The sequence below is a fragment of the Phaethon aethereus genome, assembly GCF_964289735.1.
Source record: "Phaethon aethereus genome assembly, chromosome: 17".
In the NCBI taxonomy this organism is placed as follows: Eukaryota; Metazoa; Chordata; class Aves; order Phaethontiformes; family Phaethontidae; genus Phaethon; species Phaethon aethereus.
Window position 1 is genome coordinate 4,334,623 of NC_138593.1, and position 21,164 is coordinate 4,355,786.

Genomic DNA, 21,164 nt, shown 5'->3' on the forward strand with positions numbered 1-21,164 from the left:
GCCTGCGAGACATGCTTTGGGCATCCAGGCAAGTTCTGCCTCTGCTCCAGGTTCTGGTTAGCTTGCTGCCCTCCCCCTTGGTGACCTGGGCTACACTGCAACGATTTCCGTGAGAAGAGCCCGAGGCCAGCTGCAGGACTGGGGACATGGCCCCTCAGGAGTGCACCAGCATAGGAAACCTCCGGCGTCACTTTTGGCTCCTGCGCTCGTGCCGCCTCGCAAGAGGCACAGCCGTGCAAGGGGCCAAGTATCGCTTACCCCACTAGAAGGGCACAGGGCTGACCTGGACAGTCGCCATCGTTTCCAGTTCACAGCAGTATCCATACCATATGCAGTGCAACAAGTCCTCTGGTCCAAGAGAGACCAGAAACTCCCCCCACTCTGTTTTGTCCTTGCCAGAGGCACCCGCACCGGACCTTTCGGCTTTCCTAAGGGCTACCCCGGTTCCTGGTTGGAAGCAGGAAAGGCAGATGCAGTAGACAACTACTGATCTGTAGTTAACCAAGAAGATCCCTGGGCTTTCAGCTTCTTTCTCACTAAAGAGTAACCCCAGCCACCCACCCCCAGTTAATATCCAGCCCCCGATCCCCCAAGACCTCAATATCTGCAATATTGTGCTCAAAACCTAAGGCCATCACTACTTTTATGATTGCACATAGCCTCCTCCATCTCAAAAGCACAAGTATCTTCGTTAACACGCTCAAGGAGAGGGTCAAGCTTCTGCCTACTCCCCTCCCACGTTCAGGCAGCATGGGCAGAGTGACACGATGGCCTGCCAACACCGACGGTGCACGGCCAGAAGAGCTGACCCTGGACAGCTGAGCAGGCAGCAGGGATGACCGTCAGGAGCTGAGTGACAGGTCAGATGGACCACTGAGTTTTTTGGCAAGGCTCACCTCATGCAGTCACCTAAAGCAAGAAGAGGCAAAGTAAAAGGGCTGTGGGCTGGAGTGCAAGGTCATGGCACAGAACTGGGGCTTTACAAGTCACCACTGTACTCTCCAACACATGCAAAGGCTTAAGCAACCCTGGGCAGGCTCCAGGTACCCTGGGACGAGACATCACTGAAGTGACAGCACCCAGAATTGATTTGTGCTGTAGTCCAGTCACACCAAATGGCAATAAAACCGTAAGTGGCTTCAGGACAGCAAGCCCCATTTGCCCGAGATGAACGCTGGCTTTTAAAAAGATCACTAAATCCCATCAGTGCTACGTATACAAACCTCATTTATTTTAAAGGCTCCTATTAAAGTGCCATTTATTCATAGCAGTAGGCAGTTTTAAATTGCAGAATAACTTCTCGGATCAGCCAGTGATCATCTTCATTCCCGCTGGCCCAGATGGAGAAAGGGGCTGTGGCGAATGCCAGCCCCTTGGGGACAAGGGTTCTTGAACACTGTTTCGGGTGTCTGGATGAGGTCTCCCGTGCCCCGGCGCGGGAGTGCTGGTGCAGGAGTACTGCCCCATGGCTTTGCCGTGGTGTGCAGGGTCTCCGCCGGGTTGCCCAGGTCGACTTCACCTTCCAGCGACTTCTGGGGATCCAAAGCAGGTCTCGCCCCCAGCGCTGACGTGTCCCGGGGGAAGCGTGCTGGGGCCGGCGGCTCAGGCTTCGGCGGCGTCCTGGCTCAGAGTGCCGGCATCGTGTAGGAGCGGCGTTGTCTCGGAGGAGGGGGGCGGCTTGCTCTGCGTGGCGGGGCGGCGCGGGCTCTTCTCGGAGGCGGTTCTCTGAAGGGGGGAGGACAGCGGTTACAGCCACGCACTCGGCCGTGGGACTGTGCTCAGACCTTAGGCTGCGCACGTCCCACCATGCCCCCACTTGGGACACGCGCGCCCCAAACCTCTTGGACTTCCACGTGGCCAAGAACCCTCTTCTGAAGGCTTCTTAAATTGAAGATTTTTGCATCCCCTCCCCTAATAAAATGAAGTTACTTCCATTCCTGCCCACCGATACCTGTAACACCCCCCAACGCCCAGCCTGAAGAGCTGTGTCACCAAGCAGAGGAGTTACAGGACAAGGTCAGGAGGCTGCACAGCATCAGGGAAAAAAATGAAAGGGAGATGGACAGGGTCTTCTCAGAGACACACCACCTTGAAGACCCCCCGGGCCCCAGCTGCAGCAGAGACACAGCCAGCACCCATCCCTACTATAATGGGAAGTGTAACCTCTGGGGAAGGTGAAGGATGGATGCGGGTGCCTTCTGGCACCAAGAGGAAGGCTCCTGCTCCACCTAAAGGCTTACAACTACAAAATAGGTTCACCACCCTCAAAGTTGAAGAGGAGGCAGATATGTTTTCAAGCAAAGCATGTGGGTCCCCCAACCCTAAATCACACAAGACCCCCAGGAGGAAGCAGCAAGTGACAGCGGTAGGTCACTCCCTGCTGCTGGGGACAGAGGCACCCATCTGCCCACCTGAGCTGTCATCTAGAGACATTTGCTGCTTGCTGGGGACCTGCATCCAGGGTCTTGTGGAGAGACTATGAGGCTTATCCAACCCTTTGACTATTACCCACTGCTGCTTCCGTGTGGCCACAAATGATACCACCAGAGCCACCTGGAAAGTATCAAAAGTCACTACAGAGCTCAGGTGGGGGGAGACAGTCAGGGCATGACTCAAGGATCACCTCCTCCAAGCTCGAGTGGTCCATCCCAACAAGCATCCCAAGTCAGGCAAAAATGCCAGCAGGCCTATTGTGGATGAACAAGGAGCTCCTGGCCAAACTCAAACGCAAAAAGGAAGCATATAGAAGGTGGAAACAGGGGCAGGTAACCTGGCAGGGATACAGAGGCACTCTCCCAGCATGCAGGGATGAAGTCAGGAAAGCCAAAGCCCAACTGAAATTGAACCTGGCCAGGGCTGTCAAAGACAACAACAACAGCTTCTATAAGTACACAGGTGACAAAAAGAAGACTAAGGGACAGGACATGCAGACCTGTTGCTGAATGAAGCAGGGGACCCCAGAGACCAGGGGAAAGTCTGGAGCAAGGAAGATGCACCCTTGGTGGAAAAGGATGAGGTCAGAGAATACTTAAGCAACCTAGACATACATAAATCCATAGACCCTGATGGGATGTGCCCACAAGTGCTGAGTGGCTAATATTACTGCAAGGCCACTCCCCATCATCTTTGAACAATCCTGGCAGTTGGGAGAGGTGCCCAAAGACTGGAGGAAAGCAAGCATCACTCCTATCTTGAAGGAGTTCAAGAAGGAAGACCCAGGGAACTACAGGCCAGTCAGCTTCCCTTCAATCCTTGGGAAGGTGCTGGAGTAGCTAATCCTAGGAACCATTTCCAGGCACATGAAGGACAGAAAGTCATCAGAAATAGTCAGCATGGCTTCACCAAGGGGAAATCATGCCTGACCAACCTTCTATAATGAAATGACTGGCTTGGTAGATGAGGGGAGAGCAGTGGATATTGTCTACCAGGACTTCAGTAAGGCTTATCAATACAGCGTCCCATAAGATCCTTGTAGAGGAGCTATGAAATATGGGCTGGAGGAGCAGACAGTGAAGTGGATTGAAAACTGACTGAACAACCAGGCCCAGAGGATCGTGAGAAGTGGCATGAAGTGTAGGTGGAGGTCCATAACTAGCGGTGTACACCAGGGGTCAATACTGGGTCCAAACCTGTTTAACATCTTTATTAATGATCTGCAAGTTTGTTGATGACAAAACAGGGAAGAGTGGCTGATACAGCAAAGGGTCATGCTGCCCTCCAGAGGGACCTCAACAGGCCAGAGACACAGGCTGTCAGGATCATCATGAGGTTCAACAAGAGGATGTGCAAAGTCTTGCACCCGGGAAAAAACAATCCCATGCACCAGTACATGCTAAGGGTCACCCAATTCTTAAGCAGCTTGGCAGAAAAGGACCTGGGGGCCTTGGTGGACACCAAGTTGAACATGAGCAAGCACAGTGGCCATGTAGCAAAGGCAGCTAACTATATCCTGGGCTGCATGAGGAATGTTGCCAGCAGGTCGAGGGAGGTGATCCTTCCCCTGTACTCATCACTGGTGAGGCCACACATGGAGTACTGTGTCCAGCTCTGGGCTTCCCAGGACAAAAGAGATGGAGCTACTGGAAAGAGTCCAGCAAAGGGCCACTAGAATGATCAAGGGACTGGATCATCTCTTATGTGAGCAAAGGCCAAGAGAACTGTGACTGTTTAGCCTGGAGAAGAGAAGGCTCAGGGGGATCTTACCAATGTATAGAAGTATCTGAAAGGAGAGTGTAAATACAGAGCCAGGCTCTTCCTCAGTGGTGTCCAGGGGACAGAACAAGAGCCAATGGGCACAAACTTAAACACAGGAGGTTCCATCTAAACATTAGGAAACACTTTTTTTTTTTACTGCAAAAACTGTAAAAACTGGAACAGGTTGCCTAGAGAGGGTGGGGAATCTCCATCTTTGGAGATACTAAGAGACATCTGGACATGGTCTTGGGCAACCGGCTCTAGATGACCCTGCTTGAGCAGGGGGGATGGACTAGGTGACCTCCAGAGGTCCTTTCCAACCTCAACGATTCAGTGACTTTGTGATCCTGTAATACAAATCCAGATATTTTATACATCAGAAATTCCCTCTTGAAAGCCTTTGTCAAGGCTCCCTGCATGCAGGAGGGGAGTGACACCCACCAGTTGACTACCTCTGTTACACCCCATGAGTTTTTAGCCATTTAAAAAAAACCCTTTCCTCCGCCAGGGGGGAAAAGGTGGGAAAAGTGTTTCCTCACACCAGTGCTACTCTTCACCCTGATCCCTGCTGTTATTATTAGGGCTGCAGGTCAGGTACACCAGGAGAAACAGAGTATGTGCTTGCAGCCTGGTTAAGTGTGAGTATCAAGACACCTAAATTGCCCTGAATAAAGCCATGAGACAACATCATTATATCAAAGCTTGCCAAGAGGGCATGGTCTGGTAGATGTGGACAGTAAACATTTCCATTTGATTGGTTTTAAGCAGAACTTAATCAGATCAGGATGAGAGAAAAGTCTGTTACCTTGACTGGTACCCACCTACAGTCTGGCTTCCTGCAACACCATCCCCTTAACTGGAGGCAGCTTTTTGGCAGAGGTGGCCTGGTTGGCCTTATTACTGTCTGAGTTCTTTTTATTGCTACTCCAAAATAAAGAGCATTTTTCCTAGAAGACAATCAGGCTAGTTTATGGTGCACTTAGACATGAATTCCACGAGGATTCCAACTTTAGGAGGCGATTTTAATCACTGTTTAACTAGAATCTAGTTATTAATGAAGATTTCAAAATATAGGTTAAACTAAGCCCTAGTTAAGATTTTGGTCAGTGTCAAGCCAGTTTCACAATGGTCTGTTTGCCTTCTAAAAACACAGCACCACACAGGCTTTAGGTCACATTAGCAGAGGAGAGCTACGATGCGGCATTTGGGCATGTTTTATGCCTGTACAGATTTAGACTTTTTTTTCAGAACTGAAAAGGTCCAACAGATGCATCTCAAACTGGCTCCACTATACTCTAGACTAAGATTTAAGTGTTTCACAGTACATCATCTGGACTGGGTTTAGAGCACACTGCTCCCTCCAGAAGCCAGAAGCACGCAAGATACTGCGGGAAGAAGTTGGGTTCAGGGAGACCTTCACACTGGCAGACATGTGACGGTGCAGACAATGCCCCGGTTCGGTGTCCCCTCTGACATCGCCTCTGACTTCAAGAGGGAGGACTGTGCACGATTAAGCAATCATCACTAGATCAGCAACACTTCAATCAAACGAGGAACACACCTTGGCTGCAAACTGCTGTCTTCCAGTTTACAAGCTTCTACGTATTTATTAGGCAGAGACTTTCATGTGCTGTTGCACAGCTTCCGTAGCGATTTATAAGGTCATTGAGGCTTTATAACAACTTTCCAGGTAGTCAGGCACTTCCTGCAGTCGATTTTTCGTTCTAGGTACTTCATGACACTTTTGGCTGAGCACCCAAATACAGCTGGCTTATGCCTGCATTTGGGATATTTCACAAGCAGACAGTCAGTTGACTGGAGGGAATCTAAAATCCAGCTTTTGTTCCTGACCCTTTCTGGCATGGTTAAGACTCTGATACCAGGAATTAAGACCTGTACAAAGCAGGGTGACGAAATGCCAGCCCACGGCTGCGTAAGGTCTTAGAAATAGCTGCCCAGCAAATACAGACATTTTTTTAGATGCGCTGGTGCTATGCAGCGGAGTGAAGCCTGTTTGCCAGCATCCACTTGCATGTGCTGAAGCAGAGAGGTTCAGCACGCTCAAAGCCTGACCACCTCGGGAGCGCAGTGGGGGTTTAACGCTGAGCCCTCGGCCCTAGCATCGCTCCCACCCTGCAGGGAGGTGCGTGGGGGAACAAGGGGATTTGGGATCATGTGTTTAAGTCAATTAAGCACTTGTAGGCTTGGTTAAAATCCAATTACCTGATACTCTGAGAACCCTGGCACTACTTAAAGTGGGTTTGCATTAGCATTGCAGTAAGTGCAGTTACAGGAGGTCGAGCAAAGGCAGCCCCTCACGCGTGCTCTCACCATAGCCCGCTCTCATCCTAAGCATTGCCTTTTTATCCCCACAAGTAGCCTCTTCACTTCTGTAGCTTCAGAGCCAGCTGAAGCCATTTGACTGTAGTGCAAAACTCAATAAGCTTGCTTTGATATAGGTTAGGGTAGGGAGCCAGATCTCTACTTCGAGAGCTAAAGCTTTTAGAGAGCTTAGTGTTATCAGATGAATGTTTTGGAGCTCGAGCCACAGATCTCCATCAAGTGTTTTAGCTGTTTTATATTCAGTCCTCACAGCTCAGGCCTGACTCGTGCCAGCCAGGCACCCTCACTGCCCTCCCCATCGTTGGCCAACTTCTACCCAGCTGCCAGTTCCCTGCAGGCTTCAAAGGTCTTCACTTCTCAGTAAGCCCAGATCCACAAAGGCCCGGAGGGTTTGATTTCTAGAGCTATTTGGAGGAATTTGCAGGGAAACAAGTGAGTTTCCAGGGAAAAAGACAGGGTCCAGTCTGGGTTGAGAAGCAGCCACGGTATCTGTGCCCCTTCTGTAAGAACACAGCGACTGCATTTCATTTGTGAACAAGTTGCACTCAAGTAGCTCCATCCCCTCAAGAAGGCTCCGATTAGAAAACTGGTGGGGCCCTGCAGAGATGCACAGATTTGTGCAATGGCACAGACCTGCTGCTTTCTGTGGAGGCTGGTTGATGAGCTAGGCTTGCTCCTTCATTAGCTGGATGAGCTGGGAAATGCCTCCTCCTACAGGAACCCACTTCCATCATTGTTGTGCATCAAGATGGCTCGAAATGCTTTTATGTTATCTATTTGCAGATCAATTTCTAGATGGCTGAGAAAGTCCTGCTGCTGCGTGCTGGCACCTGGCACCATTAGGACATGGTTCATGGCATCAGCCAATGTTTCCTCAGGAGTGTTAGATTGTCAGCCCAATCTACATCATCTGATTAAGTCTGATTTGACTAACAGCATTTCCCATTAGACATCTGCAAGTTCTTACCTGACTCCTTGCCATGAGTACAGCTGCTGAGATAATGAGCGGGACACTCAGTCCAAGGAAGACATACTGCAGGTAGTCCAGCAGGGATGGGATCAGCACCAGGTTGGTGTAAAACTGCCTTAGGACTGAGCCTTCAATGGATCCGCTCTGCTCAAAAAAAGCCAAAGTTGTCAGTGGCATTTCCCTCTCATCCAGGCCTGAGAGACCAGCTGCACAACTCCTCTCCCACCACCTCCCAGGACAGATTAGGGAATTTACGCAAGATTCAGTCAGGCTAGAAGCTTTTACTAAATAGCTGGAGGCAGCTGGACGCGCACACAGACGGAGACTGCACGCCCTGGCCCACATTAGAATGGGGATGCTGGCAGCTCTGTTCTGGGCTCTATTTAACCCCACATCTAGGACAGAGCCAGAGGTTTACCAAGTATAGTGTAGGGTTTGTTCAGCTCAGAGGGATTAACGGCACAGCCAAGTATTGCAAAGCCTTCTGTTGGCGCTTAATTAGTCTGGCTGGCTTAAAGCTTTATTCAAAGTGGAGTTTGCCCAGCCTGGGGTGATGGGGAAGCAGTTTCCCCCCCTCCCACAGTAGAGGTTCTGCAGAATCAGGTCAAGGAAGGCAGCTCACCTCTGCAAACCACAGCAGCGGCAGGACCACTGGTTTAATCTTCCCTGTTTGACTAGGGAGGGGGACGAGGAGAAAAAAAAAGATACACACTTAGATTTCTGGTTGATCAGGCTACAACCAGTGTCAAAATTCTTCCTAAAGGGACAGGTCTGACGGACTGATAGTGGCCAGGAAACCAGCATAAGGAGGTAGCAATTCCTGCTGCTTCAGTGAGCCGCTTCCCCCTTGAGGGACCAGGTCCAACGTGGGCCTTTCATGCGAGAGTAGAGCTTACGCCGCCATTCGTGCTTAGCTGCCCGACGACAGCAGTAAGTGCCATCCCAAATCTGGGCTCCAGAGACAGCAACTCAGTGAACTGGAATGCTAAACTTCATGCAGTTCCAAGACCCCTCAGTCACCTGCATGGTACCTGACAGCAGTGCAGCCAAGTTCACAGCGCACACCAGGCTGTCTGCTGGTGTATGCACTCGAGCCAGGCAAAGCAGCAACTGCACGCTCCCACCCTTGCGGGTATTTAACATCTGGCACCACACAGCTTTGTTACAGAGCCCTTCTGGTTGCTTTCATTGAGCTGAAAGTGTCTTTTTGGACACAGGCTTCAACTGTCCAGCCTGTAGGCAGAGTGTGTCTTGTCTCTCCATGTTGACTATAAGACCTTCTGAGCAGCAGCACAGTGCAGGGGAACCGCTCCTGTGCCTCACCAGGAGACACAGTCCATTTATCAGCTGTCCGGTCAGGTGCAGGAGCCAAGCAGACAGCCACACACCACACTGCTAAAGGTTTGAGGTCACTGGAATAGCTAACATTTCACCGCATGAGCCAGCTGGCTTCTGCAACCGTGACAACTGGTAATGTTAAAGCTACTTCATCCGTGGGGAGAGTAAACTCTGCAGTGACCTCAGCATCAGCAGCACTCCCTGCTCAAGGGAAATGAGCATTTCTAAGAGGTGACTACTTACATTATACCAGACACCTGCTTTATGTACAGATTTAGCTGGAGCTTGATGGAGCAATTCATGGGGATGCCCGTCATCTGCATAGGAAGAGATGAAGCAGTTCATCAGTACGGCCAACCTTTGTCTGGAGAGCTTTGCAGAAGAGCAGCCCTTTGCTTTCCATCATAGCTACTCTGAGTGCCACCTTCCAGACCAAGGGACTGGATCATCCAGAGATCCACTGCAGTCACCACATACAAGATCAGGAACATGGCCAGGGTTTCCATCAAAGCACAAGCATGGGTCAACTAGGCATCAGTCCCCAGGCTCTGTAAGTGACTCCCTAGGCAGATGTTTTAATAGCAGCTTCAGTGTTTTTTGAAGACTGATGAGCCTCTTCTGTTGTTCATCCTACCCACAGCAGGATGGAAATACATCAATGCAAAAGATTCATGCACTCAGCAAAGGACAAAACATTTCTCCTAACTAGGAACCAACAGCCACTGTCCAGCAACACCCTAAGACCATGGAAACACCCCACTTCGAAGCTGGTCTTCTTGACACCCATTAAGGCATTGGTTTCTCATGACACTACAGTTTTACAACACATTTTTAAGGGCAGACGGTTTTTGTTGGTTTGCCATTTGTACTCAGCACGCTGCAACTAGATAAGAATATAGTTAGTTTTACTGTTATCAGTAAACATCTGATACTGTAATAAACTTAATTAGATTTCCATAACTGTGATAAGAAAAGCAGAGAGAATCCAATGCCTAGATAAGAAGCATACCTTACCTTGCCTCAAGAGGGGGATTGGTTTCTTGGTTGAAGAAACACCACTGAACGTTTGGAAGATCTGACCACAAGTTGGAACAGGCTGCCCAGGGAAGCGGTGGAATCACCATGACTAGAGGTGTTCAAAAAACACGTAGACGTGGTACTTCGGGACATGATTTAGTGGGCATGGTGGTGTTGGGTTGATGGTTGGACTTGATGATCTTAGAGGTCTTTTCAAACCTTGATGATTCTATGCAACATAGGCCATAGGTGGAAGATCCCAAAGTCACCTCCCCATCAGCAGCTGGGACAAAAATGGCTCAGGACACCCCAGCTCATCACCACTGGAATGGTGACTTCACCCTTAGCTATAGATATGCACAAGGCATAACACTGCAACAGTCCAGTGCAGAAGCAGCCAGATAGGCAAGTTGAGAGAGTAGAAACCAGCCCAAAAGTTGTGGCGATAGCTTGAGCTACAGCATGGTCTTCAGACTCTGCCAGTCATGTCAGTACCTGTTGGCAGATTTGGGGTGTAACTGGGCTGCTGCTGCTAGATATATCTCCTGGTGTTATGGACCCGAGTCAGTGGAAAGAACTTGACTGTGCTTATCAAAACAATTATGCTTGTAATTAGTTCTGCAATTCTCTAGAAGCCAGGCTAATTATTCTATTCATTTATGGCTTTGCCATTTTTATCTGCACACGTCCTCACCAGTCTTTGCACTATGGAACCTGCTCAAATCAGTGCCACGAGAGCAGAGCAAAGCCACCATGCAGCTGGTAGCAGGCTCACCTCCTCAGCCCGGGCTGGACCCCGGAGCAAGGTGAGACTCCTCTGCAGGGTGAGGACCACCCCAGGCTCACTCACCGGGTGCACATCGAGGAAGAGTGCGTGCTGGTCCTTGTTGGGTTGGAGGCCTTCGACAGCATTCACCAGGGCTGGGTCAGCATTGTAGAAGTGAGGATGGGAAATGAACATTGGTGCATCTGGATGAGAACAAAGACACCTTCAGCTCATCCAAACCCATCTGAGACTTTTTGTTGAGGTTTTTAAGCCATGGCAGCACTTGTTCTGAACTAGCTTTTAGAATTTTCTGCTCCCAACCAGAAAGCTCCTTCCCTTTCCTCCCTGCAGTTTATTCCATTGCTCTAGGAGGGTTAAGACCCCGTGTTTAAGCCACCTTCTCCCCCATGCACCACACAATGCCATGGCAACTTGCTCTGCCCAGACACAGGTTAGGACACTAAGTCTGAATTCTCACTCCTGCATGACCTGCACTCAGCATCCAAAGTTAACATTTAATTTGGCAGTTACATGGCCTGCCTCTTCCCACCCTTGCTCCCCTGCCTGCTGCCTCCCCAGCCCGGGGGATGTAATGCTCCCATGGTATCCTTAGGCATTCCCAAAATACGAGACTGTTGTAGGGCTGTGGACCAAAGGGACTTTGGGCACAGGGATTTTTCCTCCTTGCTGAGGTGCCTGTCGGAGTACGAGAACACCGTGCACGCAGACCCTGGCAGTACCTTTGAGCACCCCGGCAACAGCAGAGCCGATTTTCACAGAATCATTAAGGTTGGAAAAGACCTTTAACATCATCAAGTCCAACCATCAACCCAACACCACCATGCCTACTAAGTTTCCAGGCAGGCAAGCTCGTATCACATCCCTACAGTTGAATACTGGTATGGCAGGGAGAGCCCGGGGAGCAAAAGACTTACTTAGCCTACAGGTACTGACGTTCTGGATGCCAGACTGCATGCAGGGGCAGAAGCCTTCATTGGGTGGATAATCCGTACCATTGGCAAAGAGAGTTTTCGGTGCCACAAAGCGATAGGTGGGCACACCCTCAAACTTCCCGGACCTCTCATACACCAGTGTCATAGATCTGGAAGGGTTTCAGTGGAGAAGGATCACTATTAGCCAACAGGGTCCCAGCCCAGAATCGGGCTCTTATCTTCGCTGGATAAGATATGGTTGCAAAGTAACTTAGACTTTGAGATCAAGATAAACACTCAGAGAAGCGCTTTGTATGGGGAATGAGTACTTAAGCCCTTTGCTTTCCATGTTTTAAGCACAGATAAAGGGTTGGTCAGAACTAGTTATGGAGAGAAACCACAGGCTTATAAGTATCTGCAGTATCCAGATGAGATTTGTTTAAAGGTATGTAGTAATCCCTAGGACTTCTCTCCAAGAGCTAATACCCTCTTTGTGCAAGCCCTGGCTCTGAGGTGCTCTGTCACAGGGGATGGACACTGGCTAAATCTCTTTTGCAGCATAACTCCAGCATATAGGCTGTCAGGGGAGTGGAAAATTTTACTACATTATGTAGCAAGATTTTTTTCTTGATACAACAGGCTAGCAGTGTTGTTCTGCATTATTGCTACCAGCTGGCCAGGACAGATGCAAGTTTCCAGGAGGGAAGTTTGCTCTCTTCACACTCGAGCAAGGCTTGCAGGGATGCAGAGACAGCCTGGGCAAGCCAAGGGGATGCTTATTCCTATAGCTGCCTTCTGACACCAGGACCACAGATGGGGGATTCAGGGCATGTTCAGCAGTTACATGCACCCCTCTCGGCCGTGCTCACCTTCCAGCAAGGAGGCAGAGGCTGCCGCAGCACATCAGCAGGATAAAGCCTTGCCTAGCTTGCGGGGACATCCAGATAGCTGCATCTCAGCATCAGCTGCACTTAATGTGCAAACAGCATAGGAGATGAGCCACACCATGCTGTTCCCTGCCCACAGCTGCCTGCCCTTGAGGGAAGCAGATATGCTCTTAGCTGATGTTTGCAGCTCCTTCATAGCCAGCTGGGCTAGCAGAAAGGCCAAGATAGAGATTTGGGGAGAACAGACAGCACTGCCTGGTGAAGAGGAAGAGCCGCTTCCTCCACAGCACTGTCTTGTGAGAACCTCTTGCACTAACAAGAAACCAAGCCTGGTTTCCTCCACTTTACGCCTCGCCTGGAAACATGCTCTGTTCACTACAAGATTTCTGTAGTTTTACAGAAACAGGTATTTGTATTTAAACTTTGATTACTGGTAAACTTCCCTGTAAGTCCTTGGCTCCAGGTCATTTTGGCATTTGCTGATGTCCCTTGTGTAGAGGGATTCCTGCACTAATACTTGGCTCAACTGACTTTGCTTGTTCCAGTGAGGAGGTCATTGTTCTCTATCCAGCATGAGCACTTGCTTGTTTTGCAGCACTATCTACAAAGCCTGAATTAACATTATCTTCCGCATGCTGGGGACAGGGCTTTGTGCCTGCCTCCTGGCCTTCCTTCCTTCCAGCCTCCGGGAGCTTCCATACAGACAGGCTCTGCAGGGCACTTTAACCCCTGTGCGATCAGCTAAGGTCAGGGTGTCTTACAGGGGACAGACATGCACAACAGCGCATGAAGCAAGCAGCAAAAAAACCCCTAATAAACAGCCTGGAAACAGTGGCACAAGCCCCCATGGTATCACTTTTACAAACATCGAGTCAGCTGAAATAGTTCCACAAATGGCTACAGCAGCATTTCCTTATGACAACTCCCACTTCGCCCTCTCGCCACATCTTATCTAGACTGATTATTTTCTACTCATTCAACATGGGCAAGTTAGACTTCTCCAGTGATCTGGAAGGTATTTGTGAATACCACAAGATGCTGCTAATTAGACAGCTACACCGTTTGCAAAGCTCAGACACTGCAACACTGAACTGCAGCTGAACTTTAACTACAGAAACTAGTCCCCAGTCCTCTGCATCCCTGCACAGGTACTCCGCATGCATAGGCTAAGCATTGCATCTCCTGCCACCTACACGGGGACACGCTGGCAGCCATGGCCTCACCTGCAGGCATCAGGGCTGTAGAACTCCAATGATGTTGGGGACATGAACGGCGGCCACATCTCCCCCGTGGTCCCATTGATCATGTTGCACTCGTTGCTCCGCCAGTAGTTCACCTGCGGGACAAATGTAGAAAGAACAGCTCAGAACAACGAGTTTGCTGGACAGTTGGCTTCCACCCCTACAAGGGACATCCACCACTCTACGCTGCTTCCGTAGGAGCTTGAGATAGCAACACTGAAGAGCTTCCAAGATCTTCTCCGTTCAAACATCTGCCAGATTAATGGAAAAACATGACAATATCCCCCTGTCCCAAGTGCTCCCGTAGTGGTTTATCTGTAGATTCAGTTGATTTTAGTTAAGAGTGGAATTGCACAAGCAAAGAATAAGCACCCCTTTAACAAGGGCATTTAAAGTAACACCTTAAACACAGGCCACAGGAACCTGGGACTTCAACCATTAGAAGCAACCAGCTCCATCAGCATTTCAAGGCAGTCCAGGTGACACTGGTGATGAGCTGAACTTAATGCTTCATGACAAGCCTCTTGCCTTATGGCTGCCTTCTGACAATTTGCTAGGGCAGAAGTTGCAGCAGTTGAAGTCCTATGGAAATTTGCCTTCAAGCTTACAACCCAGAGATACAACAGTACCGAGAGCTTTCAGTTTATCTACTTTAGATCAGGCATTGCCCCCTATTAGGGGTTTGCTGCCCGACACTCACCTTCTTTAGTCCGTTCCATGAATCCACCATGTGAACTCTACTGATGTTCTTCATGCCCGTGTTCACTGTGAACAGTCCTGAATTGGAGTTATTAAGCTGCAGAGAGAAGAAACTAATTTTTAATCCATTATACACAGCGAGATTGCACTGTGTTAATGACTTTGCATGCTTCATCAGCTCTAGCGGTGCTTCACACTGGAAGCTACTGAACTTACTTATTTCAGTTGCTGGCTACAGCTTCCAACATGTGCATTTCTGCTTGAGGGGAAGATTAAGGTAGCCTTACACAACCACCACTAGCTACACATGGCTGCTCCAGTTTGTGAGGGGGATAGCCCAGACACTCAATCCCAAGACCAATATTGCGACAATCGTTGTGTTCCCAAGCAACAGTTTACTTACCTCTATAAATAAGCCAAATTTCCCCTTGAAAGGGATCAGGCCAGGAACAAACATGTTTATTGTATCTATAAGAGGGTCTTCATATCCCCACATGATCTCCCCCACCGTCCGGTTCATGAATGCCTCCTGTTTCAGGCCAGCCAGGGCTCCACTCAGTAAAAGCTTCACAAAGTTTGGTAGGTTTTCCATCATTACAGCTGCTCCCTGAGAAAGAAAAACAAACCTCTGAGATGCGAGCCCCATCTTTACCAAAGAGGAAGCAATGCATCTCTGGTGCTCAGCAAGGTCCTTCCGCTGCACCAATCTACAGCCCTAGAGAAATACTTTGGACAAACCGAGGTTCACCATTTATCTGCAGTTTGGGAAGAAAGTGGTCGAGGGCTCACAGGCTTCATTTCCCCAGAGGATGCTCAGACAAGGTTGCAGACTCAAGCCCAGCCACTTTGCCACCCCTCTGCACACTCTGCTTTTGGAAGGGTAACAGTCCAACACAACAACCAACACCTAGAAAGCAGAAGACCACATTTTCTAAGCTTAACCACCTCATCGCTTGATTAGCCTTAAGCCCTACAAGAAAGTAAGCTTTGAGTCAGTGTTGGGCATCATCACCCTCCCCACAAGCTCAAAAGTTGGTACCAATCCAGGGAGCAAGTTCTTACCATCATCAAAATGTTTGGCACAACGATGTACTCTTCTTCACTGCCATTGGACAAGTCTGGCTCAAAGAAGAGTTTCCGGTACTCCAGGAAGGAGACTGTGTCATTGTCGTAGAACGTGATATTTGTTTTATACCTAAACTCTCTGCAAAGAGATGGGAGAGATCATGGGAACCTCCCCCCACGCAGTGCCCCTGCAACACCTGTGGAGTCACGATGGGCTGCACAGGCCTGGGCTTGTTTCTGAAGAGCAGAGGAAGGAGATTGAACCCCAGCAAGATGCCATGAGGCAGGAGGGGAGGCAGCATGCTGGGGAACAGGCGGCATCAACCTCACACCCCGACCAGGGTTAGGGTCTAGCAGGAGGACATGGCAGCCTGGGAGGGAACCGTCCCTGACGGACGGGATTCTGCAGCAGCTTGCAGACACCAAGTGTTTCTTCCCAGCTGACAAGAAGTCTGAGACAAAAGTCACTTCACCTACAGCCATTGAAAAGCCCAGCCCTATCAGGGAGACACCCAGGCCTACACCAACCCACACACCAAAACAACCTGCAAAACCTACCAAGATGTCACAAGTCCCTCCAGTGAGCCCACACTGATTTGCCCCAGAGCTCCCCGATGGCTACCAGGTTCAGGGCAGCTCAACCCTCCATGCAGCATCGTGGCTCTCCTGCTGCTCAGGGCTTCGGGCCACGCCATCTCCTGCACGCCGCCCAGCACCACTTGGCTCCATGCCACAGGGGCAGCCCAGTCTCATGGCGGCTGCAATGCTCCACAACAGCACAAGGTTGTCCCCAGTACATCGCAAGCCTGTTACGGCTCCCGAGGAAGCTGAAGCTCAACCCACCAACAAAAACAAAGTCCTTTTTTGTGGAGCCTCTGTTTTATGGCCCACATCAGGGAAAGGCACTAATCTTGCTCAGCAGAAACACAAGGACGCTAATAAGCTTTGCCCCTTTGTTTATTCTTATTTATGGTAAGTGAAGCCAACCCCAAGCCAAGTGACTGATGCAATCACAACATACAGAATCCACAAGCCCAGAGGAAACAAGGGCATATATATACTGCCAGGTTTCCCCCCCAGCACTACTCAAACAGCTTTGGATTAAACCAGTAATCTTCCCACATGAGCTTGCTTAGACTGCTGACCTGACTTTGCCTACATGTGTAGGCACTAATGTGTTGAATATCGCTATTTATGGGTAAGTCCTCATGCTCAACTCAATGATAACCATCAGTTCATGTTTCGGGTCCAGAGAAGCATCTGGGGCTTCAACCACCATCCTCAGTCATGGTAAATAGACCCAGCCCTGCTGTAGGTGAGCCTGAGCAAGTTTTAGTGCTCCATACTGGTTCTCATGACCAAAGCATTCATGACCAGACCCCAGCTTCTGGGTCTCATGTTAGATAAGATGTCTTAGGCCAATCCATGAAGTTTGATACTGAGGTGACTCCAGCTCTGGAGCTGCACAGTGAAGATTAAACAAGTCCACTCTGAAGACAAGTGTTGCCCATCACCACACCAACACCCTTCATGCCCATGTTTGGACTGTATCAGTCCAGGTCTAGCTGCCCAACAGGTCCCAGCACGGGACTGAGCCCCACAACTCAGTGAAGCACCCCAGCAGCCAGAGGTCCTACTGAGGCTTTAGCAAGATCAGAGCAATTGCAGCACAATTGGGTTGCTTTAAAATCCTATGCCACTGGACTCATGCCAAGTACACTAATGCCATTCCTCCCTGCCAGAGGAGTCATCCAGAAGCCTGGCAGGCAGCACGGTGGCTGGGCTTATATCTAGCTGGACCACAAGTGGTACCTGACCTGTAAACATAGGGTCCACGCTGGTTCAGCACTGGCTTTGCTCCCTGGAGGACCTCCTTGGGGTTCAGCACTTCAAAGAAGTGCACTGACATGTAGAAAGGAACAGGAATGTCTTTCCACATGCTGAAGGAGATGCTGCTGGGGTCGATCCTGACATTCTGCAAGGAGGAAAAAAAAAAGTTAGGAGACAGAACTTTTGGGCTCATGGCTGCAGCTGAGCACATCCACCCTTGGCTCCACATAAGGCCCAGCTGAAGGCAGCAGTTCCAGCAGGGGCTCTTTGGAGGATCCAGGCATGTTACGCAGACTGAAACCGAGACAGATCTAAACCAGGAGCTCTTATGTATGCAGAAGTATCAAGTTCATGCCACAGGATGTCTGTAGGCTTATTTATTCAGGCTCAATTTTCTAGATCCTACCCACAGGATTTCAGAGCTGTTTTGATGTGCTGGAGGCTCACTCTGCACTAGACAAGCCAGCACTGAATCATTCACAGCTCTGCGTGTTTGGCTCGCCTGGCACAAACAACCCTGTCCCAAAAGCTTCCACTTGCCTGCCAGGTTTGGCAGCTCCACGCAGCCAGAAGCAGGCAAGGGCTGCAAGAGGTGACACTCATCTGCACAACTGTTTGGGTGCCAGCAGGGAGGACCTGCTAAATTCCCAAAAAGCAGATAGAGAACTGGGATGGAGACCCAGCTGTGTCCCAACAGCACCGTGCAGGACACCTTTGCGGAAGCTCAGCAGCCATCCTGCAGTGACTCATAGCTGGTCATAAGGCAGGTCAAAGGCAATGTGCAGCCGTGCTTTCCATATCACTGTCCCATTTGCTGGGAAGTGCCTGCAGGAGCCCAAATATGACTTAAGCCCTCACCAACTCCCCAGCCCAGGAGCTGGCATCTGGGCACATCTGTCTCCACTTCCTCCCTGCCTCCCGGGGGCTGCCTTATGGACAAGAGCCTGTTCTGGCCTCAAGTTGCGCCAGGGGAGGTTTAGATTGGATATTAGGAAAAATTTCTTCACTGAGAGAGTGGTCAGGCATTGGAACAGGCTGCCCAGGGAGGTGGTGGAGTCGCCATCTCTGGAAGTGTTCAAAAAACGTGTGGATGTGGCGCTTCAGGACATGGATTAGGGAACATGGTGGCGCTGGATTAACGGTTGGACTTGATGATCTTAAAGGTCCTTTCCAACGTAGTGATTCTGTGATTCATTCTTGAGCACTTATTTTGGGTGTGTTCCACCATAATCTTTGCTTCCTCTGCAAGCACAAGCCCTTGCCATGGTTAAGTAACACACCCTGCTTATGGAAGCAGGTTTGATCCACTAATTGGTGAAAGCACATGGGCATTATCCCACAGCAGCTCAGCAGCCCCACAACAGCTCTTCTGCCCTGGAGCAGCTCGATCTGACTGCGCACGTATTTTCTGCCATGGGGGATTGAGAAGGAAAGCTGCCAAAGGCTTCCCCGCAATGCCCCATCCTTCTTTAGCCATTTCCTAGCCAGGCTGTGCCACCCGCAAGCAGCAAGGCTTTGCAAGCCCCTTCCTCAAGCCCGTATCCTCCAAGCCCTACCCCTGCGGGGACATCTCTCCAGCACAGTGTAACCCACCCAGCAAACCCTTCCCACCTCCACGTCAACACCCACCTGCTGCTGGCCAAGAGCCTCCATCCTGCCAGCCTCAAGGATTTTGTGGCAAAGCAGCAGTTAGAGCAACTCAGATTTTATTTAGCCAGCTTTGAAATCCCTACTCCTGCATGCCAAATAGAGCCTGAATCTGCTTTCATTTATTTGCTTATTCCATCTTGCACTTCCTGAACCCCTCATTGCACATGTATTTATTTATTTAGGAGGTACCCAGTCAGATAGAGCTGCATCCCTGCTCCCTTTCTAAGCCCTCTCCCATCTGGGCACAGCAGCTCTAGGTACTCCACAGATGCTGCTAAGCAAGATCTACTTAACACGGTAGCCTTCGAATTAAGCTACTCATAGGTCAAAACAAACATGGTCATATGTCGGAAATAAAAACCAGAATATTTTTCGCTTAGATGTCTTACAAAGTGTCGCTGAGATGTTTGACCCCTTCTGACCAGGCTGATCTCTGCTCCTAAGAAACTGCTCATCTCCTCCAGACAGAACCAGAGGAGCAGCAGCTCCATCAATAGTGCCCAAATCCTGCTTCTCCAGGAGGGAGGCTTCAGCCACCCTGCTCAGTAAAACCAAGAGTTGAGGTTTCCTCTTCAGATTGAGAGGAGTCAACCTGTGTGCAAGCACAATCTCTATGTCAGACCTCATCCTCCACATCCTCCCATCACCGTCCTCATCACCCTGCTAAAACAGCAAGGACAGTGCTGCCAGCCTTCCGCCAGCTTTCAGGCAGGACAGCACAAGAGTTCTCAGGTGGAGAAGACACAGTAAGTGGCAGATGGAGGAGTCTGCAGTCTCATCATGTTAAATCTCGTATCTTAGGCAGGTCCATGGCCCTCCAGGTGCTTCCAGAAAAGCAACATCCTCAGGTTTTGCAGGGCCAATGCTGCAGGCAGCCCAGCTGCCAGGACAGCAGCTGATGCAGATTCAGTTTCTGCAAATGGGGCAGGAGCTCAGCTCCCAGTTCCCTGTTTCTACCAGCTCTTGATGTCCATGAAACTCGACAAAGATTGACTTTTACTGCATAAGCCACAGGACTGTCTGGCTTTGCCCAGCCACCAGCACTTCCAGAGGATACGTTTAAGTAGAAGTTCGTTTTCCACAGAGACTTTGTGGCACACGTAACCACAGCCATTGGCCATGGGGTTGTTTATTCACCTCTTTCACCAGAAGCACATTTCCAGGTGCTGACCTGCGCAGGTGCAAGCTTGAAGAAATACCCAGGCAAGGGGCACGTCTCCTTCAGCCAGGGAGAAAAAGGTTTGGCTAAATGTGGGAATAAGCTAATTGATTCGTTACAGCAGGATAACCAGTGTTGGAACAGTGAGGACAGGAACACAGGTTCACAAGGTTGTACAGCATTTACTGAACAGACCAACAACTCCGTCCACAGCCCCACACCTTAACCATGGGAGACAAACACCCCTTTGGCCTCAGGACCTCTCTTGTGGATCAGACAGGTCTTCAGAGAGGCAGCTCTTTAGGTTTTCAGTTTAGGAGGAGAGGATGACTTGGAGGTTGCTTGGTGCACAAGGATCCTTCAGAGCACTCTTGCACACCATCGGTCCCATTTCCAGTTTGGAAAGCATCTCCTCAGAGTACACCTGAGCCTGGTAGCCTGCATGCCTATATGAAAGGAAGAACTAGCGCTGCAAGTAAAGGCAGCAGGGACTGGAGGAAGAGCTAGTGCTCAGGACAACGCTCAGCCTAGCGCCAGTGGCAGTGTCCCCTCAGCCAACTCCAGCCACGCAAAGAGCCCTTGCTAGTCAGGGATGAAAGCCGCTCAGCTCAGGCGCCCTTGCTGTACCCAAGGGTGGAACACCCCAAACCCGGATTTGCCAGCACTAAGATTGTGAGGCTGCTCCGAGTGGCAGTGAAGCGGAGACCCTTGGGTGCTGAGCCGCCTCACACCCGCTGGATGACACTAGGCAGCGAAAACACGTCCATGCACCGGCCCTGGCTGTGCACCAGCTCCAGCGCCCCAACCCTGCGCACGCACCACCATCACCATCACCCCTGCGCCTTGCAGGGGGCCCCGGCTGCACGCCAGCCCCACACCAAGCCCCCAGCCACGCACCGGCTCCAGCCTCCCCGGCCCCCACGCACCGGGCACGCACCCCCGGCCCCGCTGACCTTGACAACCTGGTCCTTGATGATGACGGGCCCCAGCAGCAGCAGGCACAGCCCCATGAGGGCGCAGGCCGCCCCGGCCAGCCCCAGCCCCACTGACACCCTGCGCCGAGCCGCGGCCAT

General features: G+C 50.5%; 1 protein-coding gene across 1 annotated transcript; it reads right to left on the reverse strand.

Annotated features, from left to right (window-relative positions):
- Window positions 1-1,505: 1,505 nt before the first annotated feature.
- SCARB1 (scavenger receptor class B member 1) lies at window positions 1,506-21,164 on the reverse strand (the record flags this gene model as incomplete). The annotated part of the gene is made up of 12 exons (XM_082007893.1): window positions 1,506-1,725; window positions 7,505-7,651; window positions 8,130-8,181; window positions 9,089-9,162; window positions 10,713-10,831; window positions 11,564-11,730; window positions 13,671-13,783; window positions 14,389-14,484; window positions 14,791-14,994; window positions 15,450-15,591; window positions 17,270-17,427; window positions 21,045-21,164. The coding sequence occupies 12 exons, from the start codon at window positions 21,162-21,164 to the stop codon at window positions 1,603-1,605; spliced, it is 1,515 nt and encodes a 504-aa protein (XP_081864019.1). The 3' UTR covers window positions 1,506-1,602.